This window comes from Pipistrellus hanaki (assembly GCF_964339955.1).
Source record: "Pipistrellus hanaki genome assembly, chromosome: 1".
In the NCBI taxonomy this organism is placed as follows: domain Eukaryota; kingdom Metazoa; phylum Chordata; class Mammalia; order Chiroptera; family Vespertilionidae; genus Pipistrellus; species Pipistrellus hanaki.
Window position 1 is genome coordinate 41,130,344 of NC_140503.1, and position 26,227 is coordinate 41,156,570.

At 40.4% G+C, this 26,227-nt stretch overlaps 1 protein-coding gene across 1 annotated transcript in view; it reads right to left on the reverse strand.

Moving 5' to 3' along the window:
* Window positions 1-380: 380 nt before the first annotated feature.
* Window positions 381-26,227, reverse strand: part of IQCH (IQ motif containing H) — a 192,115-nt gene continuing 166,268 nt past the window's right edge. Inside the window, exons 18-21 of the mRNA XM_084879603.1 lie at window positions 18,263-18,385; window positions 11,019-11,080; window positions 7,330-7,438; window positions 381-909 (exon numbers count right to left, since the gene is read on the reverse strand). Coding sequence (XP_084735729.1) covers window positions 778-909; window positions 7,330-7,438; window positions 11,019-11,080; window positions 18,263-18,385 — 426 coding nt within the window. The 3' untranslated portion in view covers window positions 381-777. The remainder of the gene's footprint in view (window positions 910-7,329; window positions 7,439-11,018; window positions 11,081-18,262; window positions 18,386-26,227) is intronic.

A 26,227-nucleotide genomic window follows, 5' to 3' on the forward strand; every position in this document is an offset into this window, starting at 1 on the left:
AAATATTTTGACCAGTGACAAAGCAAATGCAGAGAGTTAGCGTCAGCACTGCAGAATTTTAACAATTTGCCCTTTAACGGAGACTGTTGAATTAAGCTTGTGAAAATCCTACTGCTGTATTCTATAGAGAATACAAATGTTTGTTCAAGAAAGACGGCTCGAGTTACACTACATCTTAAACAAAGAGCAGATACTGCCACCTAGATAAATTCTGATGCTGTAGTGAACTAAATGTAGGCTTACCTTACTTTTTGAAAAATAGCAGCAACAAACAATAGTGGCTTGGCGCAATAAAAAACAATGAATGATAAAGGGTCACTTTAAAAATCCATACAAATGTAATTTTCTTTGAAAGAAGACATTTTTGTTCTGCCAAATATCAACGATGAAGCCTTTATTTAACTTTTTAAAATGCAGAAGACAAATGAACTATTAGAAATAGGAGGAGGGCACTTTATAAAACATCCAAACAAAATTCCCATTATCCTGAAGTTTAGAAAGAAGTAGATGCAGAGGTGATATCAGTAAGACGTGTACATTTCTTGTTAGATATTTCCCCCATTAGTTTGGAAAAAGGAAAACACAAATAAGTTTTGGTTTAATAAGTAAAATAAGATCGCTAAACAATTGTTTTAAAAGAGCATTACGTTATAGTCTGTGCTGATACACTTCCTGGCAAACAAAGCGAACTAACTTCCTCCCCCTCTTTTATTCCTAACAGTAAAAGAAACATTGCCTTTCCTTAGCTCCAATTGGAATCTAAACTCAGTAATGTATTCAAGGATCATTAATATATATCAGGTTCAGAGAGCTATTTCTCTTATCATCTTTAGATTTTAGCTCTTCTTCAAATCGCTTTTTGTTTTCCTCTGTTACTCCCAGAATGACTTGAACCTCATCAATGAAGGCCTGTAAATGAACACAAAAAATGACATTCATTACTTAAACATCTCTTACATCTCTCCCCACCCCTCCACCCCCAAATCTCCCCACCACTAAGCATTTGTTCCTTGTTGGTTAAGTAGGATTTAGACTACTTTGACCAAACAAAACTATGGAGCATGGCTTTTGCTCCGCCAACCAGCACCAAGTTGTTGGCTATCAGTCCTGGTGAAATAAGTGTAAAAATTGTAAGAACTTGGAAACATTTAAAGAAATTTTAATTTATAGAATTATTTTATAGAATTTATAGAATTTTATAAATTTATAGAATTTATAGAAATTTTAATTTCTATTAAATGTAGTAATAAAAAAAATGGGCTTCTATTGTATACATCTTTAATTTTTTCATTTCATTTTTCTAATAATTCATTTTTGTGGCATTTTACAAAAGTGTTGATCCATGGTATGTCAGAAACAAACAAACAAACAAACAAACAAACAAACAGGTCCTTCACTACAGATAATTTGAGAGTAACTGGTCTAATCACCCTAAAATGATGGCCAGTAAGATGAGATTATTTTTATTGGTTTCTGGGAGAAAAATGGCACTTCTCCATTTTATTTTACTTGGTTACTAGAGGCTCGATGCATGAAGATTTGTACAAGAGTGGGCCTTCCTCCCCTTGGCTGCCGGCACTGCCTTCTCTCCAGCCCGGAGCTGCCTTTCTGCTTTCCTACACTGCCCAGAGGCCCGGAGAGGCTGGGGTGGTACAGAATACCTACACAGGCATCCTGTTCCTCTCCTGGCCACTCCTTGCCTGTGTATGCAAATTAACCCACCATCTTTGTTGGGTTAATTTGCATACCCACCCCTGACTGGCTGGTGGGCATTGCGGGGGTATGGTCAATTTGCATCTTTCTCTTTTATTAGTGTAGTTTTTTTTTTTTATTGAGGTAGAATTTACATATCGTAAATTCATCCTTATAAATTATACAATTCAGTGGTTTGCAGTATATTTATGAGCAATCATCCCTACTATGTGATTCCAGAACATTTTCATCACCCCTAGTAAAAATTCTCTATGCATTAGCAACCCTTCTGCATTTCCTCCTCCCCTAGCTCCTGGCAAGCACTCATCTACTTTCTGACCCTATGGAGTTGCCATCTCTGGGCATTTCATATAAAAAGAATCATACAATATGTGGCCTTTGTGTATGGCTTCTTTCTCTTAGCATATTCCATTGTATCTGTTATCTATTTTTGCTTTGGTTGTTTGCATTTTAGGTATCATATCTAAGAAACAATTGCTAACCATAAGGTTATAAAGCTTTATACCTATGTATTCATTGTATGGACTACTATCCACATAATACAATTCAATTCACCCATTTATAAGTTGATGGAGATTTGGTTTGTTTGTATTTTTTCGTTATTATGAATAATGCTTCTATGAACTTTAATGTACACATTTTTGTATGAACATATATTTTTAATAGTGTTGGATACATACATAGGTGTGGAACTGATGGATCATATGATCATTTTTTCACTTTTTGAGGAACTATGAAATATATAGCAGTGACATTACATTACGTTCTATAGCAATATAGTAGAGATCCATATCCTTGTCAACATTTGTCATTGTCTGCCTTTTTTATTGTAGCCATTTTAGGTGTGAAATGGTATCTTATTGTGATTTTTAAAAAATATATATTTTATTGATTTTTTTCAGAGAAGAAGAGAGAAGGATAGAGAGAAACATCGATGAGAGAAAATCATCGATCAGCTGCCTCTTTCACACCCCCTACTGGGGATGTGCCCGCAACCAAGGTACATGCCCTTGACCGGAATCGAACCTGGGACCTTTCAGTCCGCAGACTGACACACTCTATTCACTGAGCCAAACCGGTTTCAGCTCTTATTGTGATTTTTATTTGCATTTTCCTAATGGCTAATGATGTTGAACATTTCTTCATGTGCTTATTGGCCATTTGTATATCTTCTTTAAAGAAATATCTATTCAAATTCTTACTTTTAAGTTGGGTTATTTGTATTTTTTAAAAAATATTTTAAAAATTGATTTCAGAGAGGAAGAGAGAGATAGAAACATCAATGGTGAGAGAGAATCAATTGGCTTCCTCCTGCATAGCCTCCACTGGAGATCAAACCCACAATCTGGGCATGTGCCCTAACGGAATGGAACCTTGACTTTCTGGTTCATGGGTTGAGGCTCAACCACTAAGCAACACCAGCTGCCTTTCTGTTGTTGAGTTGTACTAGTGATTTATATATTGTGGACATTAGTACCTTATTAGATATATTATTTGCAAGTATTTTTTCCAATTCTGTAAGTTATTTTTTCATTTTCTTGATAGTATCATTTGATGCACAAAAGTTCCTAATTTTGATGAAATCCAACTTATTATCCTTACTTTGGATGCTTATACGTAAGGTAGCATGTCTAATAAACTATTGCTAACAACAAGGTCATGACGATATATACCTATGTTTGCTCTTCACTTACATTTAGGTGCTTGGTGCATTTTCACTTAATTTTTGAATATGCTGTGTAATAGAGGTGCAACTTCATGCAGGTGTATTTTTATTTGTCCCAGCACCATTTGTTAAAAAGATTATTCTTTTCCTATTGAACTGTTTTTGGCACCCTTGTTGAAAATCTATAAATATTTGGGTTTATGTTGGGCTCTCAATTCTATTCTCTTGATATATAGGTATATTCTTACGCTAATACTTCATGTGTTGATTGATCATTGTAGTTTTGTAGTGTTTTAAAATTGACAAGTGTGGAGTTTTTTCAAGATTATTTTGACTATTTCATGTCCGTTCATTTCCCCATGAATATTAGGATCATCTTGTACATTTTTGCAATAAAGATAGCTAGAATTTTGATAGGAATTGTATTGAATCTGAAGGTCAACTTATAGAATATTGCCATCTTAACAATAGTAAATAGTAAATGTTTTGTAGTTTTTAGTGGACAGATTTTATACTTTGTTAAATTTACTACTAAGTATTTTATTCCTCTTGATGCTGTTGTGAATGGATTTAAATATTTTTTATTTTTGCAGTGTTCATTGCTAGTGTATAGAAATAAAACTAATTTTTGTATATTGCTCTTGGATTCTGCAACCTTGGTGATCTTGTTTATTAGTTGTAATAGATTGTTTCTGGGTTCTTTAGAATTTTTACATATATAAGATTATGCCATCTGTGAGTAGAGATAGTTTTATTTATTTCTTTCTAATCTGGATTGGATGCTTTTTATTTATTTTTCTTCTCTAACTAACCTGGCTAGAACCTGAATCGAACTAGTGAAATTAGACATCCTTGTCTTTTTAAAAAAATATATTTTATTGATTTTTTATAGGGAGGAAGAGAGAGGGATAGAGAGTTAGAAACATCGATGAGAGAGAAACATTGATCTGCTGCTTCCTGCACACCCCTTACTGGGTATGTGCTCACAACCAAGGTACATGCCCTTGACTGGAATTGAACCTGGGACCCTTGAGTCCACAGGCCAACACTCTATCCACTGAGCCAAACTGGCTAGGGCTAGACATCCTTGTCTTACTTCTGATCTTAGGGGGAAAGCTTTCAGTCTTTCATCATTAAATGCAATGTTATCTGTAGGTTTTTTTGTTTTTTTTATTTTTTTTCTTCTTAGATGCCCTTATCAGGTTGAGGAAGTTACCTATTATTGCTAGTTTGTCTTATTTTATTATTATTATTATTATTATTATTATTATTATTATTATTATTTTATCAAGAAAGGAAGTTGGTCCTGGCCAGTGTGGCTCAGTTGGTTGTGGGTTTGATTCCTGGTCAGGGCATACACCTAGGTTGGGGGTTCAATTCCAGGTCAGGGTATGTAGGGGAGGCAACCAATCAATGTTCCTCTCTCATTGATGTTTCTCTCTCCCTCTCTCTCTGGAAAAAAAAAAAAAAAGATATTGGATTTTATTAAATGTTTTCTTCTGAATTACCTTCCATTTTCATTCAGCCTTTACTTTGCTGATAAATCATCTTTGCTAAACTAAAAATATTTATTAGAATGTCATGAGGATAATAAACAGAATATGCTACCCAAAATGAATCTATTTCACTTTTCAAGTTTTTATTATTCCTATTTTGTTGAAATTTAACCTTTTTACCTTTAGACCTTCTATCAAGAATAAGCATATCAAGATAATAATGATTCACATGAGAAGGTTAGAAACCATGACATATTTAAAATCTACTTTAGAACATCTAACTTGGTAATTTTGGAAGTCAGACAAAGGGCAGAGAAGTAGTCTTCATTTTGCCATAAGTAGTTGGCTTTGCCAATCTCAAGCCCAAACTCAGAGCCTACTAAATCTGTGTAGTTTTGGGGACATAACATCTGTCATAGTTCGCCCAGGCTGCTATAACAAACTACCACAGACTGGGTGGCTTAAACAACGAAAATTTCTTTCTCACAGTTCCGGAGGCTGGGAAGTCCAAGGTCAATGTGCTAGCCAATTCAGTTCCTGGCTTGCAGACAGCCAGGTTTTTGCTGTAGCCTCACATGGTAAGGAGAGAGAGTGAGCAAATGCTCTGGTCTTTTATAAGGGCACTAATCCCATCATTCCCATATCATCATCATCATGACCTCATCTATAATAATAAAAGCGTAAGCGACCATCACAACTGAACAAACTGAATAGGCTGTGTGGGACGACCAGATTGGCAGGAGGGTTAGTGAGGGACAACCAAATGACTGAGCAGCAGGCTGTGTGGGGCGACCAGGCCCACGGCAGCGGGAGTGGTGTGTGGGGGGTGGGGGTGGTGGTGGAGAGCTGTAAGAGGCGACCAGGCCAGCGGGGGGAAGGGGGTAGTTAGGGGCGATCAGGCTGGCAGGGAGACAGTAAGGGGCGACTAGGCAGGCGGGAGGGCGGGGGGGAGTAAGGGGCTACCAGGCCAGTGGGAGGGGCAGTTGGGGGTGGCTAGGCTGGCAGGGGGTCAGTTACGGGTGATCAGGCAGGCAGGCAGGCAGGTGAGCAGTTAGGAGCCAGTGGTCCCAGATTGTGAGAGGGATGTCCAACGGCCAGTTTAGGCCCGATCTCCAGGACATCCCGTGAGGAGTCCCAGATTGGAAAGGGTGCCAGCTGGATTGAGTGGACCCCCGTGTCCTCTGTGCACGAATTTCATGCATCAGGCCTCTAGTTTTAACATAATTCCCTTACATCTCTACTAGTATATGCTGTCACTTTGGGGTTAAGGTTTCAACAGTGAACTTTGGAAGGACAAAATTAAGTTCATAGCACCTTCTGATTCTGATTATTATTTTGACAGACTAATCTGATCATGTGCAGATAGTCTTAAAATTTTGTGCACAGCAGTAATGACAAGATGATGCTAGCTTACAGTAACTTAGAATATAAACGATGAGCATAGATCCTTTAGGACCTATGAAAGTTATTGCAACACTGGGCCATTTAAAAATTAAATCTTCTCAGTCATGTTATGGGAAAAGCAGTGGTCAATCTTGCAACCCATAAAATCACATTGAAGAGTACAGCATTTTTATCATCCTTACCATTACTAGAAGGACCAGGGCCTAGCTCAAGGAAAAAACGTATTAAAAAATCATATTCTTATCAAGCTTTTGTTGGCTTTCCATCTAAGAGAAAAAATGACATGTAGCTTCCAATTGAGTCCTTTGAGTTACTTGACCCATTCAAGCATGATGAAGGCTCAGGCTGGAAATCCGATACTAAATTTTGATAATCGATACTAAATGTTCATTTCTGCTCGGCTGGTATTTTAAAACCTCTTGTACAGATCTTGCTCCTGTTTTCTTGAGTTTTGAGACATCTAGTCAATTACACATGACTGGATTATCTGGAAGCTTCAGCATTAGTGATGGAACATCTACCCCACTTTGGAGGAACAGGATGGAGGAGATGACTCACATACATGCTGAGTTTTTGCCTAAACACATTGTCCTTCCTGGCCTCAGAACTTCTCTGTCCTAGAAACTTGGGCTTGCCAGGAATTCCTAACCAGACACTGAAATGGAAATGTAGGTAGATTATAGCCAGGATTTTTATTTTATTATTATTATTTTATTATTATTATTTTTTAATGCAACAGTCTGTTTTGGCTTCATTGCGATGGTTTAATTTCAGTTCCAACATCAGAAAGCCCTGTTGTAGTATAAACTTGGGTTTGGAAATGGTAGCAAGTTAAAACAAGACTACCATATTTCAAAGAAAAAGTTTCAAACTATTACATTTAACTAACAGGTTCAGTGAGAACCTTACAGTATTGACCCTGCACGTTGTAAAAGTGTACTGCTTACAATTAAAAAAAAAATGGTTTAGCACTTGTTTACAATACAGCATGAGGTATTTTCAGCCCTTGTATAGAAATCAACCAGGATCGTTAGTTAATTAACACCTCACCTTAAAATTGGTCTCGCCTTGCATATTAGGTGCTGATATTTCTTGATGGATGACGAAGAGATTGCGAGCAAAGGTCATGAGGACCCCCTGGAGATTCTCACCGATTGTTCTGTTAATGATATCCAAACAAATGAGTTTACCAATGATTCCCCTCACATGCTTAAAAACAATCACCCTCTCATTTGTGCCTGTCTGGTGATGGAATTTAATGAGTATTTTCAATCTCACAAGGTGGCAATCTTCAGGGAGATATGAAAGATGAGGCTCCATTTTAACTTGTCAACAAAAAGGATTTGTGTAATAAATATTTTTTATTAATCAACTTAGCAGAATATAGGAATAGATTCAGTCATTTGTAGCCAAAGGCTACCACTGAGTGAGGACAGGAGTACTGAGAAGCTCATTTTAAAAATTGTTTAAGTTAGTTTAATAAAATCCATTGCCAAGTGTAATTCATGCCTAACAATTTCCTTGCTACAGAGACACTTGCACCTCAGTATTATTTTCTACGTCATGTATACAAGTGACTCCTTCTACTTATAAGTGGTGCCCTACCTGCATTCAGAAATGACAGCAAGTGAAAATCAGACTACTATATTTCAAAGGAAATGCCTCTTTCATGGGCAGCTATCTTTACAAAGCTAAACACACACACTAAGAAAACATCAGTGATGACTTGCAAACCGTCCTGTAGAATTCTACTGTGTTTCCAAACAACTAGATCATTGTCAATTTTAACTTGAAAACAAACTCCAAAGTATTTATTTCTAGCTATTTTTTTGAACTTAGTTTGTCAATAGAAAAGAATAGATTAAATGAATGGGTTCATTTAAAAAAATTGTTCTGTCCTGAGGGGCTGAACCTAAAGAACTAAGGCAGTTGCAAAAAAAACCTTTTCCAATTACTTATCCCCTAGTTGTTACCTGGAAAATAAATCACCTTAGAATCTAAGACCTAGACTTTTGGAAAGGATGCCTTCCAACCTGATTCCACTTTCCCTGGGGTCAGGGTGGGACTAGAAAGCTACCCAGGGCCCAAGACAGGAGACCAGGCTCTCTCTCCTGCCACTGACTGTGTGGCTTTGGGGAAAGTTACTTGATCTCTCTGGGTATTCATTTCTGTATCTCCGAAATGAAGGAATTTGACTAGATCAGTGCTCCCAAACGTTTTGAGGTTTATTTCCCAAATCTAAAGACTCCCGACCCCACCCCTTAGACTCTAAGAGCTACTGAACATTAGTGTCTCTTCTTTTAGGAGTATAAACATCACCCAAGGCAACTTCAGAATCGTAAAGCAAATATTTGTGTTTTCCGATGGTCTTAGGTGACCTGTGGGTTGAGAGCCGCTGCTGTAGAGCCCTAAGACCATCGGAAAACAGATATTTACATTACGATTCATAACAGTAGCAAAATTACAGTTATGAAGTAGCAACAAAAATAATTTGATGGTTGGGGGTCACCACAACATGAGGAACTGTATTAAAGGGTCATGGCATTAAATAAGACTGTTTCTACTACCAAAGCTAGTCTTCAGATCAAGGCATCCTTTCCCGAAATCTCAGGGGCATATGTAGCCACAGTTGACCTTGGTCTCACTATTCATTCTGTAGGTTTCAGCATCAAGCCAACCTTGCTGCTTGGTCAGTTTGATGATTGGGGGTGTTCCTTTTTCACAAAACAGCCTCTTCTTCCAACTCCTAAATTCTGTGGTAGTTTTCTTCTCGCCTGTTCCTCTATGCCCTGGTACCCACTAGGATAAAGCTTTCCAGGGTCCATACTTTAGGAACTCTGCCCCTGCCCTGTTCACACTATCCTTGTCTCCTACTGTCAATTCTAGGAGCCAAGTCCTGTTCCTGAGTGTCAGCTTTTGCTAATGGGCTCCCTTCATACACCCCTTGCTGACCTGGGTCTCTAAAAGCAGCATCCTCTATGAGCTCCTACGGTCTTGCTCCCTCCATCCAGACCTCGGGTTGTCCTTTTTACTCTTTGTAGTGGGAACATTCCTGGCTGATGCTGCTGGTTGGGATGACCTCCAGGTACCTGAACTCTGTTTTGTTTTGTTTTTTTCTTGTCTGGCTATTTTTTTCTGAAGGGCAGTCATTATCCCCCATGCATGAGGGTTTGCCTAGTTCCAGTCCCAGCCCTGCTTGTCCTTTTTAGTCGACCTTTTGTGCCAGCCCGTGCCCAGTGAAGTGGAGTTTATGTCTCTGCGTTCTGACTTCTAGTTCTTCTACTTAACCAGCCCACTGTCTGGATTCCTGAGCTTAGAAATGTACTTGAACCTTGAACCTTACCAGCTCAATCAGAATCATAACTATACAAAGTTCATATTCCCCAGCTTGCTTACTTCAAATCCAGTTGAATGCTTGGTTCTCCCGGTCCCAGTAATTGCCTGGTGGCCTAGGTCCTGCCACAGCCCTGGCATCAGTGACAAGTTTGGAGGGAATGGAAGTATTTCATCTCTGGTGTTCTGGCTACTGGTGCCTTTTCCTGACTTATTGGGAGCTGAGGTGCGAAACCATTTATAATGCCTGTTGCAACTGACAATACTTTGGTAAAACAAAGGACTGTACTTTGGATAGGGAGCAGAGACCTGTCCTGTGCGCATCTTTGCCTGTTTTCATGTGGGACCAGCTTCTAGGAGGAGACTGAACATCTGGGGAGAAACTGAGGCTGTTCAGGAACATTGATACTTAACAGAGGAATTGGCTCTTACTTGCTCAGTTTTAATAAGAACAGATCTTAGTTTGTGTGTTTCAATGTGAAGTCACACTGCTCTAGATGTTATAAGGAGAGACATAAAGGGCAGAAATGGTTTCCAATAAATTAGGATGACTTAAAGGATCAACTAACCATATTCCAAGATATGAAATAAGACACGATTTAAGATGGTGGTTCTAAACTTCTGAGTCCTGGAGGAGGAGACAACGTTGCTTGCTCTCCAATAGTCCTTGGAGAGACATTTTTAGGAAACAGGGAAGCACAGAGAAGCCTCCTGTGAGCCCCAGCAGGGCTCTTCTCAGCACACGTGCATCTTGAGAAGACTGGGCTGCGGCCAAAACTGGGTATTGTAGGGGCCAAAGATCCTGCTTTTTTTTGGGGGGGGGGGGTGTAGAGGGGAGGCATCTTGCTAAAGGCACCAGAACACCTTTCTAAGTATGCCAGTAAGCCCTTTCACAATTACAACATCTGAGCTTGTTCATCATGAGTCAGATTTTTTTTGTGTGTGTGTGTGTGTGTAATGTTTTTGAAACTAGCCTTTTACTCATCAATCTGAATAATTAATCAATTATATTCATGAACTCCCACGGACACATCTAAAGCCATTGTGTGAAACACTTGAAGATCTAAATAAGTTAGACTTCCGATAAATCAGCATGCTGATTTAAAAAAGAACCTCATAGACAGCCAACAGTATGGTGATTACCAGAGGAAAATGAGGGTGAGGGTGGTAGGGGAGGGTAAAGGGAGGATAAATGGTGATGAAAGGAGACTTGACTTGGAGTAGTGAACACACACTACAATATACCCATGATGTATTATAGAATTAATAATTTTATTAACCAATGTAATCCCAATAAATACAATTTAAAAATTTCTCAAAAAATGCATGAGAAGCATCATACTTGTTGGCTGTTATCGTCTATTTCCTTAGTTTTCTAATGCCACGACCCTCATAGACATACTCACAAAATTCCAAACTTGTCTCTCTTCAAGTGCTCATATAATATGAAAACAGTTCCTTGTTTGTCCTATAAAATTTGAATGGGGAGAAAAGAAATAGCATGTTATGCTGAAAACAAAGTAAAGAAAATGCACTGCACTAAAGCCACTAAGATGGATTTGAATTGAAGTCTAAAGCTTACTGTAAATACTCTGAGAAGCACAGTGAGAAAGACTGTCTCCAGAATATGGAGTAGATATATCCTAGGACAGTGTTGTTGTTTTTCAATTGAGATATAATTTACCTATAACACTGTGTAAATTTAAGGTGTACAGCATGTTCATTTGATATATTAGTATGTTGCAATATGATTACCACTGTGGCTTTAGCTAAGACCTCTATCACATCACATTATTTCTTTTTTGCAATGATAACATTTAAGATCTAATCTTAGCAATTCTGAAAATGCAGAATTGTTGACTAAAATAAAATATTGTTGACTATAATCACTATGCTGTGCAGTATTAGACTTCATCTTCTTTTTGCAAGTTTGTACCCTTTAACAATATATCTACAATTCTCACCTCCTCGCTTCCCCTGGCAACCCCATTCTATTCTCTGTTTCTATAGCTTTGGATTTTTTAGATTCCACATATAAGTGATATCATACAATATTTGTCTTTGTCTAGTTTATCTCATTTAGCATAATGTGCTCAAGGTCCATCCATGCTGTCACAAATGGCAGAATTTCTTCCTTCTCATGGCTGAATAATATGGCTGAATAATATATATATATATATAATCTTCTTTTATCCATTCATTCATCAATGGACTCCTATGTTGTTTCCATATCTTGGCTATTTTGAATAATGCTGCAATGAACATGGAGGTATAGGTATCTCTTCAAGACGGTGATTTTGTTTCCTTTGGAGAGATACCCAGAAGTGGGATTGCTGGGTTATATGGTAGTTTTATTTTTAATTTTTGAGGGACCTCTATGGTGGCTGAATCAACTTCCATTCCTACCGGGCTCCCTTTACTCCACCTCTACACCAGCACTGTTATTGCTTGTCTAGGACAAGGCGTTTTCAAAGTCAGATCCTCAGAATACTCATATCAGAATCATCTAGTTAAATGCTTGTTAAAACACATTTTTTTTTGGCATCATCCAAACTCTGAATCATTGGGAGAAAGTCTGCATGTTAGCTTACTTCCCAAATGATTCTCATGTACGCCAAAATTTGAAACCACTATTCTAAGAGCAACAGGTAAAAAATATAGAGAAGCAGTTTGTTGTGTGGAAAATCATTTGTATTTCAATGGAAAACTGTGTGCTGTCTATGGCACACCCTATGTCCTTCAATCTATGGGAGATCCTTTGCAACTCAGTAGATTGTAGGTGATTTAGAGACAAGCAGATTCTGTCCACAATTTCACTGATCTTTCTCTCTTGCTCCCCTTGTGGAAAAACCAGTTTTGTGCCATTTGCACACTCACTTCAATATTCCTGATCTATAAAGATGTCTATTTTTGGATTCATTTTGTACTGGTTATAACATCTGCCTAAAATCTTCTGTTAAATAAAATATTTATCTCGTGTTTAATTTTGTATCTGTCTGAGAGGCACTCTCTTATTTGAAAATTATTACTTTACCAGTGTTCTCAAAATTAATAAAAGTTAACACTGGAGTGGTTCAATAGTGTAATGGTTCCCCATTGAAGTTGTGAACTTCTGATCTCTGGAAGTACAAAAAAGAAAACAACATTTTTGGGATTTGGTAACAGATATCACACTCCAGAATTATGAATGCCTGCTGACTCTCCATTTTATCAGGAAATGTGGGCAGGAGGACAGATGTTGGACTAGAACAATGGCTCTCAAGGCTGGCTGCACATTAAAATCATCTGAGTGTTTTAAACCATATAGTTCCTGGGACCTATCTGTGGAAATATTGATTTAGTTGGGTCCTGGCTATAGTGTCACACTGAGCCATACTGGAGCCTGAGCCTAAGGAAAATCAGTATGTTCTTATATAAATGTTGATATTTTGTTCATTATAAATTTTTGGCATTAAATTTGATTTTTAACATTGCATTATAACATCATTTTTCTTTATTACTGAGTGTGTGTGTGTGTGTGTGTGTGTGTGTGAGCTCCTTTAAATTTTGTGCCCTGGGTAAGTGCTTAACTTGCCTCATTCTGGTCCCAGCCTGCCTGGTTATCTGCCTGGGCATCAGAATCACTCATATCATTCTGATGGGCAGCCAGGGTTGAGAACCACTGACAAATTGATTTGCATGGCGTCTCACATCCTTTCCTGTGCTGTCCAATATGGTAGCCACTAGCCACATGGGACTACTGAGAACCTGAAATATTGGTCATTGAAACTTAGATGTGCAGTAGCTTTAAAAAACTTAGTACAAAAGAGTAAATTATTTCATTACTTTTTATATTAATTCCATTTTGAAGTGACAATATTTGTTTTCTGTTTGGGGGAGTGTCCTTTTCTTGATACTAATTTCTGAATCAATCAGATAGGCCAGGTTATGCTGCAGTAATTAAAAAAACACCCCACAAACAATTCTTAATTGTTTATAACAATGATAATGTGGTTTGTGCTCATGCTCCATTTCCCACATGGGTTGGCATGGGTTTCTAGTAGCTATTGGTACACTTGGGGACCCACACTGTATGTAGCTCCTTCTCAATGTAATTCCATGTTTTCTAAGGCAGGAAAAGGATATGGAAACTCATAACTCATGCAGTGGCTCCTAAAGGCTTCTGCATAGAAAGGACATACATTCCTTCTGCTCATATTTCACTGGCCAACTCAAGCTACAGCGCCATGCCTGGCTTCAGGGAGAGGGCTGAGGAAGCATACGTCTGTTGTGTGCCCGGAAGGAGGAGAATAAGAATGTTTTGAACAGCCCTAATGACTGCCACCATGGCAGCATCCTGGCCTTGGGAAATGACTGCTGGGTGTGGTGGAGCTATTGTATTTAGCACCATGGCACACTGCCTATGTGTGTTGGAGACCAGCCCTCCCCACACAGTTGCAGACAGTGAACATGGCACTCTCTTCCATGTGGCTTTCATTGAAACTTCATTTCATTAGGAAATCAGTGGGGGTATTGTGTAGCATTGCAGAAATACCAAGCACGAGACCCACCCAGTTGGTTACAAACTCAGCAATGCTTCCTTCCACTATTCAGCAAGGAAAAATAAACTCACAGGGTGATCTCATTTCCCTTTTTGTTTTTCCTGAGATTTTGGACAAGAAACATCATTTGAAATTCTGTGATTATAATGGGAGGAAACATACAATGTCACTTGAAATTCTGTGATAATAGGAAGAGAAACATAATGTTGAGAGTAAGGACTTCAAAGAATTTTCCTTTTGGTAGCATTGACGATGATAGATTGTTAATCTTGTTCTTTTTCTGGAAAGAGCACCCGCATTAATTTGACCACAAGTAGGAGGTAGCAGAGGTGAGAATCAGCATAATTCAAGGAGGCAATAAAACGTTAGAGAAGTTAATTGTTAAACATTTCTTTTGTAAGTTAGAAATAGTCATAGTGGCTATGAAGAAGTTTGTGCTTCTTTAGCTGAGGAATACATAAGGGGTACCTAGATGGAATAATTTGGAATGGTTCTCAGAATTCTTGGGTGGGTTGGTAAGGCAGTCCTTGGGTCGGGGGAAAGGCATATAGGGGACTGCGTGGTGTTTGACTCTATGGACAATTATTGACTCAAATGTCAGTTCTACAGAATGACTGGCTGTGTGATCTTGTGAAAGCACTTAAACTCTTTGAACCTAAATTCCTCAGTGTGATCTGGTAGAAATAATAGCTTCTTCTTCTTTTTTTTATTGCATGTAAATGGCTATGAAGATTAAAGAGATAATGAAGTACTAGGGCTTAGCTCAGTGCCAGCGGATAGTAGGTGCTCTGTAAAAGCCAGTTCATCACCTGCCTGTTAAGATAGGCAATTAAGAGAAAAAGTAGACTGACTGACCAGGGATGGACTCACGGGTCTAACACTATGAGAACCCATCTCGGGAAAACTAGAGCAGGATATTGTTGAAGAATTTCCAAATAGTCACATGATTCTTCCCCCCCTGCCCCCCACCTCAGATTTTTAGGACTTCATTTCCCACACCCTTTCTTTCTTGTTGTGCTTCTGTTTATTTTTGCTCTTCCCCACCCCCTGCCCCCTGTTTATCCTCTTCTCATTTTAAAAAATGGATCCTTCCAGTCTCTGGATTTCATCCTCTCTTTTCTTTTCTTTCTTTCTTTCTTTTTTAAAAAAATATATTTTATTGATTTTTTTTTTTTTTTTTTTTTTTTTTTACAGAGAGGAAGGGAGATAGGGATAGAGAACTAGAAACATCGATGAGAGAGAAACATCGACTAGCTGCCTCCTGCACACCTCCCACCGGGGATGTGCCCGCAACCAATGTACATGCCCTTGACCGGAATCGAACCTGGGACCTTTCAGTCCGCAGACCGACGCTCTACCACTGAGCCAAACCGATTTTGGCATCATCCTCTCTTTTCTTCTGTTATCTTTTTCATCTTCATATGGATCTATCACTCCTTTGCCCTCAATCCTATTTCTCTTTCTCTCCCATTTCATCTCTCATATTTTATACGTTGTTCAGCACAGGTGACCTGGGGGCAGAGCTGTGTCTTCATTGCCTTTCTGCACCTTTCTGTAAATGTCCTCACCCTTAGTGGAACTTCTCCCTCTGCATCATCCCCTGTCTCCCTGGGGCCATGGCAGTCTGCTTCCTATCCTAAAATTTGTTCTTAGAAATGAATCTGATCAACTCAGAGCCACAAAGGTATAAATAACATAAAATCTGGTGCTTTGCTTTTCCCCAGGAGTAGCAGAACTTCAATCAAGTACAAAGCCTCTAGCCAAAGAAATAAATCTTTAATAATAATTTCAGGCAATAGGAACTTATGGAGTATGTTTTCTTTGAGGCAGGACACTTTTCTTGCCACATATGCTTATTCACAGAGCTTGTTCTGTTTTGATATTTTAGAAGAAAACAAATCAGATAGATTCAGATAAAGCTAGAGTTAGATTTAGCCACCTTCTAGTACATACCATGTTTCCCCGAAAATAAGACATCCTCCGAAAATAAGACCTAGTGCATGGAAAGATAAGACATTCCCTGAAAATAAGACCTAGTGCAACTTGGGGAGAAAAAATTAATATAAGACACTGTCTTATTTTCGGGGAAACAGGGTAGATGTGTTTCAGTCTAATCAGGCTGAAGCTGAAAACTAACTCCAAAGTGGTTGTGTTGAGCAGATGTAACATTTAATTTCAAGTAAATCAGTTCAACCTGGCTTTTCTCATTCTTTCTATATTTTACCAATTTTAACGTAATTTGCCAGAGAATATGAGTTCCATTACATGTTTGCAAACAACACCAATCAATCTAACCAAAGGGCCTTATGCACCTGGCAGTGCCCTACTGTGTGATGAAGATAGCCAAGTGTTAGTAGGGCCATTCTATTAGTGAATGGCCCTAATTGGCTTTGTACCTAAGGTCTATATGCTTTTCAGGGACCTATAAAAAGACTGGATCCCTAAACAGTTGAATTTGTTCTCAAGTATGAAAAATAAAAATTAATAAATGTAGAACTGAATATCTGCAAATCAAAACTGATTTAGTCAATTGGTTATTGCCCAATTCTTATGTCGTTATCTATAAACCACATTTAATGTGAGAAGACTGGATTTTAATAGGTTTGATGTGGTGTGGGGTGGTGCGGTGGGTCTCCCACAGTAGCAGTGCATAGGTCACTTAGGTCTTGAACAGCCATCCGTGTCAGAGATTTAAAAATCTGAACCAAAGGGCAAAACCATGAAACTATTTCTCAGAGTAACATGAGTCTCTAGGCACACAAATGGAGGTTCTGGTCTAGGTAAGAGATATTGTATCTCACTTGCCCTCCCCTCCCCCCATCTACATTACGAATGAAGCAGCTGGGTAGGGGGCATCAATATCACTGGAAAAAGACCTCAACTTGGAAAAATTGTTTTTATGAGAACACCTTCTAGAAAGAAACTACTGTTTTCAGGTAGAAGGATGCTATGAACTGAATTGCATATCAACAACTCATGTGTTGAAGCCTCTATGTGACTGTATTGGAAATGAGCCTTTAACGAGGTGATTAAGGTTAAACGAAGTTGTAAGGTGGAGTCCTGTCCCAATAGACCTGGTGTACTTATAACAGAGGTTACAGAGACACCAGAGCTCTCTCTCTGTGCCACGTTAGGACACAGAAGGTGGCCATCTGCAAGCTAGGAAGAGAGCCCTCACCAGGAACAGCATCAGGCATCTTTTCCTTGGGCTTCCCTGCCTCCAGAATTGTGAGAAATCAATTTCTATTGTGGTGTTTGCTATGCTGGCTGGAGCAGACTAAGACAGAAGATACATGTTGACAAACAGCTTTGGGTGGGGTCAGAGAGCTTAAGGGTATGCTTCAGAATCAAGAGACGCCCCCCCCCCAAAAAAAAAAAAAAAAAAAAAATTCCTCCTAAGTCTGGTGAGCCACGAGCTTTTGCTGTTCCAAGGTGGGTGTGCAGGTTTGCTGATAGAGCTCAGCTCCCAGGACCAAGCGTGGAGCTGCCTCTCCACCCTTCCCTAAGCATCACTCAGCCTCCCTCTAAATGCATGTCAAACTACCCTGTTTCCCCCAAAATAAGACAGTGTCTTATACTAATTTTTGCTCCCAAAGATGCACTAGGTCTTATTTTCAGGGGATGTCTTATTTTTCTACAAAGAATACGGTACACATTTATTGTTAAATGAAAATAAAGGAAATTTATTACCTGTATACGGTATGGTAGTACGGTAGTTGTCAACACAAACCAGACAAACTGTGAATCCTACAGTATCAAGAATTTACTCATTTATTCAATGACATGTCATCATCTTCTGGAACATCATCATAACAATCCAATTCCTGCATTTCCTGGTGAATTTCTTGTGACTCCATTTCTTTCAGAATCAGTGGACCAAATCTCTCATGGTTAGCCTGGGGGGCCTTATTTTCAGGGGGATGCCTTATATTTCACTCAGAAGGAAACCTGTAAGTAGGTCATATTTTCGGAGGATGTCTTATTTTCGGGGAAACACGGTAGTGTTTACAGAAGACCTATTTGAAGGGGCCCCAGATTATTAGCTGCCTGGATGGTCTACAGGCCTGTATTTATTTGGTCTAGCCTGGGCCAGCTGTCACCCTTCATACCTCAATGTTATAGCCGATGCCGTGGGCCTTACACATCTGGAGAAACACATAGTGGAAAATCAGCGACATATTGCTGTGCCTCAGCTGGGTGGTCATCACTGCGTAGCGACTGGTTGCCTTCGACTGGAAAAGACCGCAACTGAATGTAAGACTCTTCACAAAATATTTAAATAAGCGTTTGATCATAGAATAGTTGTAGATCAACAGACAAGTTACGAAGAGAATATGGAGAGTTCCTATTTACCCCATGTTCAGCGCCCCCATCCCCCTTTGTTAACATCTTACATTGATGTGGTAAGTTTGTCATAACGAAGAAACCAAATTGCTACATTACTATTAAGTCCACACTATATTTTGATTTTATTAGTTTCCCCCTAACTCACTCCCCTCCTCTTTTTTATGTTCCAGGATCCCATCCAGGCGACTGCATTGTATTGGGTAGTCGTACTACTTAAGTTCTTCTGGACCGGAACCGTTTTTCAGGCTTTCCTTGTTTTTGATGATCTGGACAGTTTTGAGGAGCACTGTTTAGGTCACATAGAACACCCCTCACTTTGGGTTTGTCCAATGTTTCTCATGATTAGAATGGGGTAATGTGCTTTTGAGAGGAAGACCACATGGGGAAGCTGCCCTGCTCATCACCTTCAATCCAGGGGACTGAGGAGGCATCTTGATCTCTGGCTCAGGTGCTTTTGGCCAGGTTTCCCACGTAAGTAGCCTTCCCCCCTTTTTGTACTGTTCTCTTCAGTACAAGTCACCCAGCACAGTTGGCTCCTTGACAGCACCGATGCTACAATTGTTATTTCAACTGCTTTCTTTGGGAAACGGATATTCTTTATTTTGTCTGCCTTTCAGTGGGAGCTACCCCAAAGAGACTGGTTCTAGTAGGCCTAAAGTATTTCAGTTTGTAATAGTTCCTATTTTTTTTTTTAAATTTAATATATACAAAAGAAAGTATTGGGACCTGGGAGTTCTGTAGCATGTCCTTCGTGATGTGATATATGCCTTTGACAATCAATTATATTTGTCCCTGGATAACTGGAAACTTGGAGAATGGCAAACAGGGCCACAGCCAACCTTCAGGCATAGAAAATGAGGGTTCTCAGCCCAGATTTTGAACTTTGGGGTCCCTCCAGTGCTGGGCATCCAGGTGCCTGCCCTAGTGCAGTACTTGGAATAGAAGGAAAAAGAGATGCTATTGATCCCCAGTGGGCTGCAAAGTTCATGAGATCTGATACTATCTATTGTGCTGCTTCATACTCTCTGTGTCTCTGGGATCACATGTGAAACTGAGGCTGACTGAGTGCCCAGCTGAGACTGACTATCACACACACACACAGACACACACACACACACACACACACACACACACACATACAGATTTCATGTTCACCTTTTGAGACATATTTCCCCCACATATTACGTCCCTTCAACATTGATGTAAAGTATTATATCTGATGGTCACATCGGTACTATTAATTAAGCTTTCTCTTCCCACGTGTAAGCTGAGTCCACATTTATAAAAATGTTAGGCTCCCAGGCTCATCATGCGCCTTGGTTTGTGTGCCTCCACTAGTATTGTCCCGTTTACAATCATTGGGAATTTCCTTTTTGTAAGAGAAACATCTCTTTGCGCCTCGTGTGTCTCACATCTGGCCTATCAGGAGTTGTCCCCCTGGGTGTCCCCCTCACATGACCAGAGGCTTCCTGAGGGCAGGCACTGTTTGGTTTCTGAATCCCAAGGCTGGGCATGTTGTGAGCACAAAACAGGAAATCCATGTTTTTTGTATGAAAGAAAAAATAGATAAATAAAATAAAATAGCTGGATAGCACTTCCCTCTGACTTAGGACCTCAAAGGAAACTTGTGGTTAATGAGTGCTTGGTGGCAGAAGCAGGCAATTCAGAAAGCACAGAGGTTAGTCACACTATCCCTAGAGAGTGACAGCTCAGGGCAGCCACTCTAGTCCTTGGCCTCAGGGGACATCTTTGGGAAGAGCGTGTATTTCTGGTGGACTTGTCAGGAATTATTGGTGGGATTTCCAGCTATAAGAAGTTCTGACTCAGCTGTTTGGTCAAGGGGGAAGAGCCTGGTCCCCAGGCCTGTTCGCCCTGCCATGCCCCACCATGCCATGCTCTTGCCTGCACCACCAAGGCCCAGAAGCCTGAGCTTTTGTATATGGACATGAACTGTAAATACTCTGGAACTCCATTGTGGTTACTGAGCATGTAATTGCATGGTAATTACCATGAATTCACAAGATAATTCCAAGGTTATTTTTGTCTTCTAAACTTGTCTTATGCCGCCATAGTATATAAACCAGCAAATACGAGATCAGGCCCCAGTCAGCGAGGGAGAGAGGTGGGCAGGCATCTGGTAGCGGGATCCAGCTCAGTGCTATTTACCTTGGCTCTACACTATGCACAAAAGAGCTCAGTGTCCAGTGTGGGTTTCTGGACAGCAAGTAAGGACAGGCCGTCCCGAGGTTTCTTCCTCTCTGCAGACATAGACTGCAATCCCTCTCCTCCTAGACCTTGACTTGTGAGTCATAAAGAATCTGAAAGCAAAGCCAGGATATTTTGTATATGTCTCCGAGCTGCCTCTTGTTTTTCATTACCATCACCATCCTAGTCCAGACTTTGGTTGGAGAGCTGTAGTGGAATGTTACATGGAGTCAGACTGACTGAGGTCTACAACCGGATTAAGCCACTTGCTATATGTGTGATCTTGAATTTGGATGATTAAGTAAGCATCTAGCACAGCTCCCGGCCACTGATAGATGGTAGCTATTATTTGTGTTGCTGTTTCTTTGAAAGCATCTACAGGGCCTGGAGCATTTTGGACCTACTCTGAACGTCATTTTCCAGGCGGGTCCTTTCCTCACTGGTCCCTGGGATTCTGAGCACTACCACCGGACTGAATGTTTCCTGAACCCAGCATGGTCAATGCTCAGACCACTCCAGTGTCTCCTCCTTGCCTTTAAGAGGCAGTCCACGTACTTAGCTGGGTGGACAGACTCTCCCCAACTTGTTCAGTGGATCTCTCACCACTTCTCTCACTCCCCACTTCCCAGATTCTCTGCCTCAGCCCAGCAGGTCCACTGCCATCTCCTAACAGACCCCGGGCTCTCTTTGTTTCTGCTCTTTCTCCTGGGGGAGGTCTCCCTCTCCTCACCACTCAGTGGCTGTCTTAGTATTTAGGGATGGACTGAGTTCTATGTTGTTAATAAGGTGTTCCCTGCCCACTCCCTCACCCCATCCTCCCCAGTCCACAGTTTATCCCAAGAACTTTAGCCGCTCAAATGGCATTTAAGTGAGGGCTTAGGTTTCTCCTTGTGTATGTGCTATTTCATTCCAACTCCTCAAGGACAGGAGTTTGTAAAATGTCTTTGTATCCCTAGTGCTCGGTGAAATTCCTGGCATATATTAAGTGCTTAATAATTGTGTAATTATAACGCTAACAAAGATGAACACACATGACACCCCTATATTTTTTAAGACTTAACCAGCTCTGTGGTTTCTATAGGAAAAAGGTGTGTGATCTGGGGCTGTCTTTTATCCAGCCTGATAGCACAGGGGACAGTGTAGTCGTGAGGTTTGGATGAGTACATAAGGACCCTGGAACAGTGTCTGGCACAGAGTAAGCACTCAAAACATGTTAGCTTTTTGCTGTGGCCGGTGTGGCTCAGTTGGTTAAGTATCATCCCATGTACCAAAAGGTCACCAGTTTGATTCCTGGTCAGGGCACATACCAGGTTTCGGGTTCAATCTCCATGGGGCACATAAGGGAGGCTGCTGATCAATGTTTCTCATATCAATGCTTTTCTCTTTCCCTCTCCACTGCTCTCTCTAAAAAAAAAATCAATAAAAATATTTTATAAAATAATATGCTTATAAAAATGTTAGCTCATTATTATTTCTTAATTAAAACAATTTCACAAATAAGGGAAATTATCCTATGTAATAAAAGCCTAATATGCTAAGTGTCTAGTCAGCCATTCAACCAAAGTGTAATATGCTAATGATATGCTCAGGCCGCTCAACTGCTTGCTATGACATGCACTGATCACCAGGGGGCAAATACTTCGACTGGTAGGTTCGCTTGCTGCTGGGGTCTGGCCGGTCAGGACTGAGCGAGATGGGCCGGACATGGCCTGGAGCCCTCTTGCGTCTCTCCCTGGCCTGATCGTGCACTGGTGGGGTCCTTTAGCCTGGCCTGCATCCTCTCGCAATCCCCTAACACAGGCCCTAACGTCTGACAGGCCTGGGCTTAAACCTTGGCTTCCACACTTGCTTAGCATCTCTTAACCTTGGTCTTCTGATCTAAAAACAAGCATAATAATAGCACCGCCTAATATGTGGGTTGTATAAGGATTCATGTAAAGCACTTAAAGTACCCAGAATGGGGTCAGGCTTGATACATTCTGGACGTTCTAATTGTATTATTATTATTTTTTAAAAATATATATTTTATTGATTTTTTACAGAGAGGAGGAGAGAGGGATAGAGAGCTAGAAACGTTGATGAGAGAGAAACATTGACCAGCTGCTTCTTGCACACCCCCTACTGGGGATGTGCCCACAACCAATGTACATGCCCCTGACCGGAATCGAACCCGGGACCTTTCAGTCCGCAGACCGACGCTCTACCACTGAGCCAAACCGGTTTCGGCTCTAATTGTATTATTATATGCATTATAGTTATCTGCTGATCTACCTGTGTTCCCTAATAAAGTTGGAGCTCTTTGCTACTCATCCTTACAGTCTCTGGGCTTAATAGAGAGTCTGACACCAAGTAGTTATTGACTAAATACCTGCTGAATTTACTTCTAGTTGATTTTTGCTGAAAGTATAATATAACTGATAGCTAAGGTAATGGCTGATGAGGACTTAGGTGTAGAGAGCGGCTACAGAGTTTGGACAATGAGGGCACAGTCCTTGGACTAATGAGAGGGCACGGTCCTCCCATTGCCATGTGTAAGTTCCATCTTGGAGGGCAGAGTCCTCCCAGCACAATTATAGCCAACAGCTATCTATAGTTGTAAGCTTGAACCTATGGTCCGAACACATGGTCCCACGTGCCTGAGTGATGTGGGCTTGATAGAGTTCAGGTGCATGTAACTGAGTAGGATTGAAACCCACAAGAATGTTGTAAACATCTTGACCACGCCCTTACTTTGCCTCGTGCCATCTGGTTATAAAATAAAGACACGGCTTATAGTCTGTTCGCTGTCTCTCCATCAGAGAAGCAGCACCCTACCCAGATCACCTTTCATTATCTTGTCTGTCTTTTCTCAATCCTTCACCACCCCTCTCAGGCTCACTGAACCTGGCTGAGGTGGCTCGGCACACTTAGGATGTGGCCTGTCACGACATTATTACTCTTTCCTAAAAGATTCTGCATGAAAAAGACCTTTGAATGGAAGGCTGGGGTATGGAGACAGGACATGTCTCCCCACCCCCAGCACTCCACTGTCCACAAGGCTGCCTAGGCCTGGCTTGGTAGAGAGCCCCATTTTCCAGACCCCATAAAATCAAATCCCTCAAGAGAACTCGAGGGTCGTTTAGCCCTCCCTTATTTTACAAATGAGGAAACTGAGGCAGACAGAGGATCAGAATTCATGACCCCTGACTTCTGACCAGTGCTCTTTACTCCACATTCCCACTGGCCACATTGGGAATGTGTGGGAATTCTAGAGGTTAGCCTTTTCTAGTAAAACAAGGGGGAGGGAGGAAATAGAAGACAAACATTATCGGTAGAAGTCTAGTTTTATAAAACTACCTTTCTAAATCACAATCTAACAAGAACGCTTCAAGCCAAACATGGGAAGCTGGAAATACTCCTTTCCGCTGGAGAATATAATTTTGCTTCCGCCACAATGTAAATCGATTTAGTTCTGAGCACCAGCACTTCAAGTGTGGAGCATATTCCATTTTTGCCATGATACTTGTTTTGACAGTGATGCATTTCAGTTGACATAGTTGAAATCCTTATGTAATAAATCTCTGCCTGAAAATTAATCATGTTTATAATATTCTGAGAATTAATAACACCCATTGCTCAAATCATTAACTTAAAAAAGGAGCTTCCAAAATCTGTTCTCAGCAGTAAGGGACCACAAACAAATGAATGTTTGATAAAATAATCCAAGTAGCAGTTTAACAAGCGTAAACTTGAATGCGGCTGCAATAACACAGAACTATTGTTTAAGGGTTGGCAGAGGCTGAGGGGTTCCTATTTCAGTTACGAAGCAGGCACCCACATGCATAATGAACTGCTCTCTGAATTATTAATGTGCTGCTTATTTAGCCTCATCTGTCTAGAAGATAATGTATCCTAACTCTAATGAGTGATTGGTTTTGTATATAATTACAGAAGCAGCGGTAGTGGGGGAAATGTGTGCCTTCAAAGGAGGAATTCTAAAAATAAAGTCATCACATAAGCTTCGTGGTTGCAGCATTCTATCAAAATCAAACCCGAAGCATCGGAGAATTCATAATAAATTACAGGAGACAGAATCATTATTAACATCATAATTTAACACAAAAGGCTTTACTTAATCATTCATTACGGATCGTGTGCTGTTAAAAATGCTTATAAATGACCTGGGTTGTTTGAAGATGTTTGCAAAGATGGTCTCTTTTGGCCACTCACCAGCTGTGGTGCGGAGAAGACACAAAGAGAGAGGAGATGTAAAAACAGGTAGGAAAGAGAAACCATTTACGCCTATCCTAACAAAACATTGAATTAAAAGTTTAAAAGTTGTTAGGTGACTTCATTTCTAACACGTGCACCTCTGGGACTCATCAAGCCTTGTTTCTGAATTCAATTGGTCGTCTGTGCAGGGCCCTGGGTCAGAAACCCATGTGCCTGCCTAAAAGAGGCTAAATGGCAGTTCTTTGCCACCTGTTTCAGACATGGGATGACAGCTCTTTGAGTCCAGAGTTTTGCTTCCCCCATGCATAGCATGTTACTTACAGGAACCGGCCCAAAGGAAGCATTTTCCAGGCGTTAGTTCTGGACGGGCCCTCATTATGGTTTTCATCTGTGTGGTTCCTTTCTCTTCTGTCTTCAAAGGGGGCTGTCAACGGACTGATCATAAACCTGGCAGCATCACAGTCTGTTCACACATGTTCAGGAAGCTTCAGTTTGATTGTCAACTGTACTGTGTGTGCCAGTGTGATGTGTCTTTTAAAAATCACCTATCACAGCCCTGGCAGGGTAGGTAGCTCAGGTGGTTAGAATGTTATCTGGATACGCCAAAGTTGTGGGTTTGATCCCCAGTCAGGACACATGGAAGAACCAACCAATGAATGCATAAATAAGTAGAACAACAAATCAATGTTTCTCTCTCCCTCTTGGTCTCTCTCTAAAATCAATTAAAAAAGAAAATTGTCTATCATGTACGTACATGTGCATGGGAGCATGTGTGTGAACACACATGCACAGTGGCATTAGAGTGAGAACATTCGTTTATCTTCCTAAAACCAAAAGCACTTTCAATTTACCCTACGTCAGGAAACCTGCATAGCTTTCTTCAGTGATTGTAGAGACATTTGAGTTATTGAAGATCATAATGCCTCCCTCTTGAGCGCAGGCAGTTCCTAAAAGTGTTTTAAGACTCTTGATCACAGGAGAATTCCCATATGCTGCCTGTAGCTGGGATTGAAACCTATAGGCAAGATGGGGAAAATAAAAGAGAGCTTCTAATTCTAAGTACAACTTCTGCGTATGGCCTTCTGAAGCAACATACTTAAATGTAGCAAATTGTCTTTGCAAGTCTCCTGTTGAATACTAACACAGCTTCCAGCTTTATTTGAAATGTCATGGAGTTAGGCTTGCTAACTCAGAAGGACTCAAGGTTTACTGCTGTCCTTCCCTCCAGCATTGAACTTGGGGTTCTGTAGGTCCCTTGGGTTGGATGAAGGCCATAGGGGGTGTTGGACCTCAGAGCTTCTCAGCAGGTC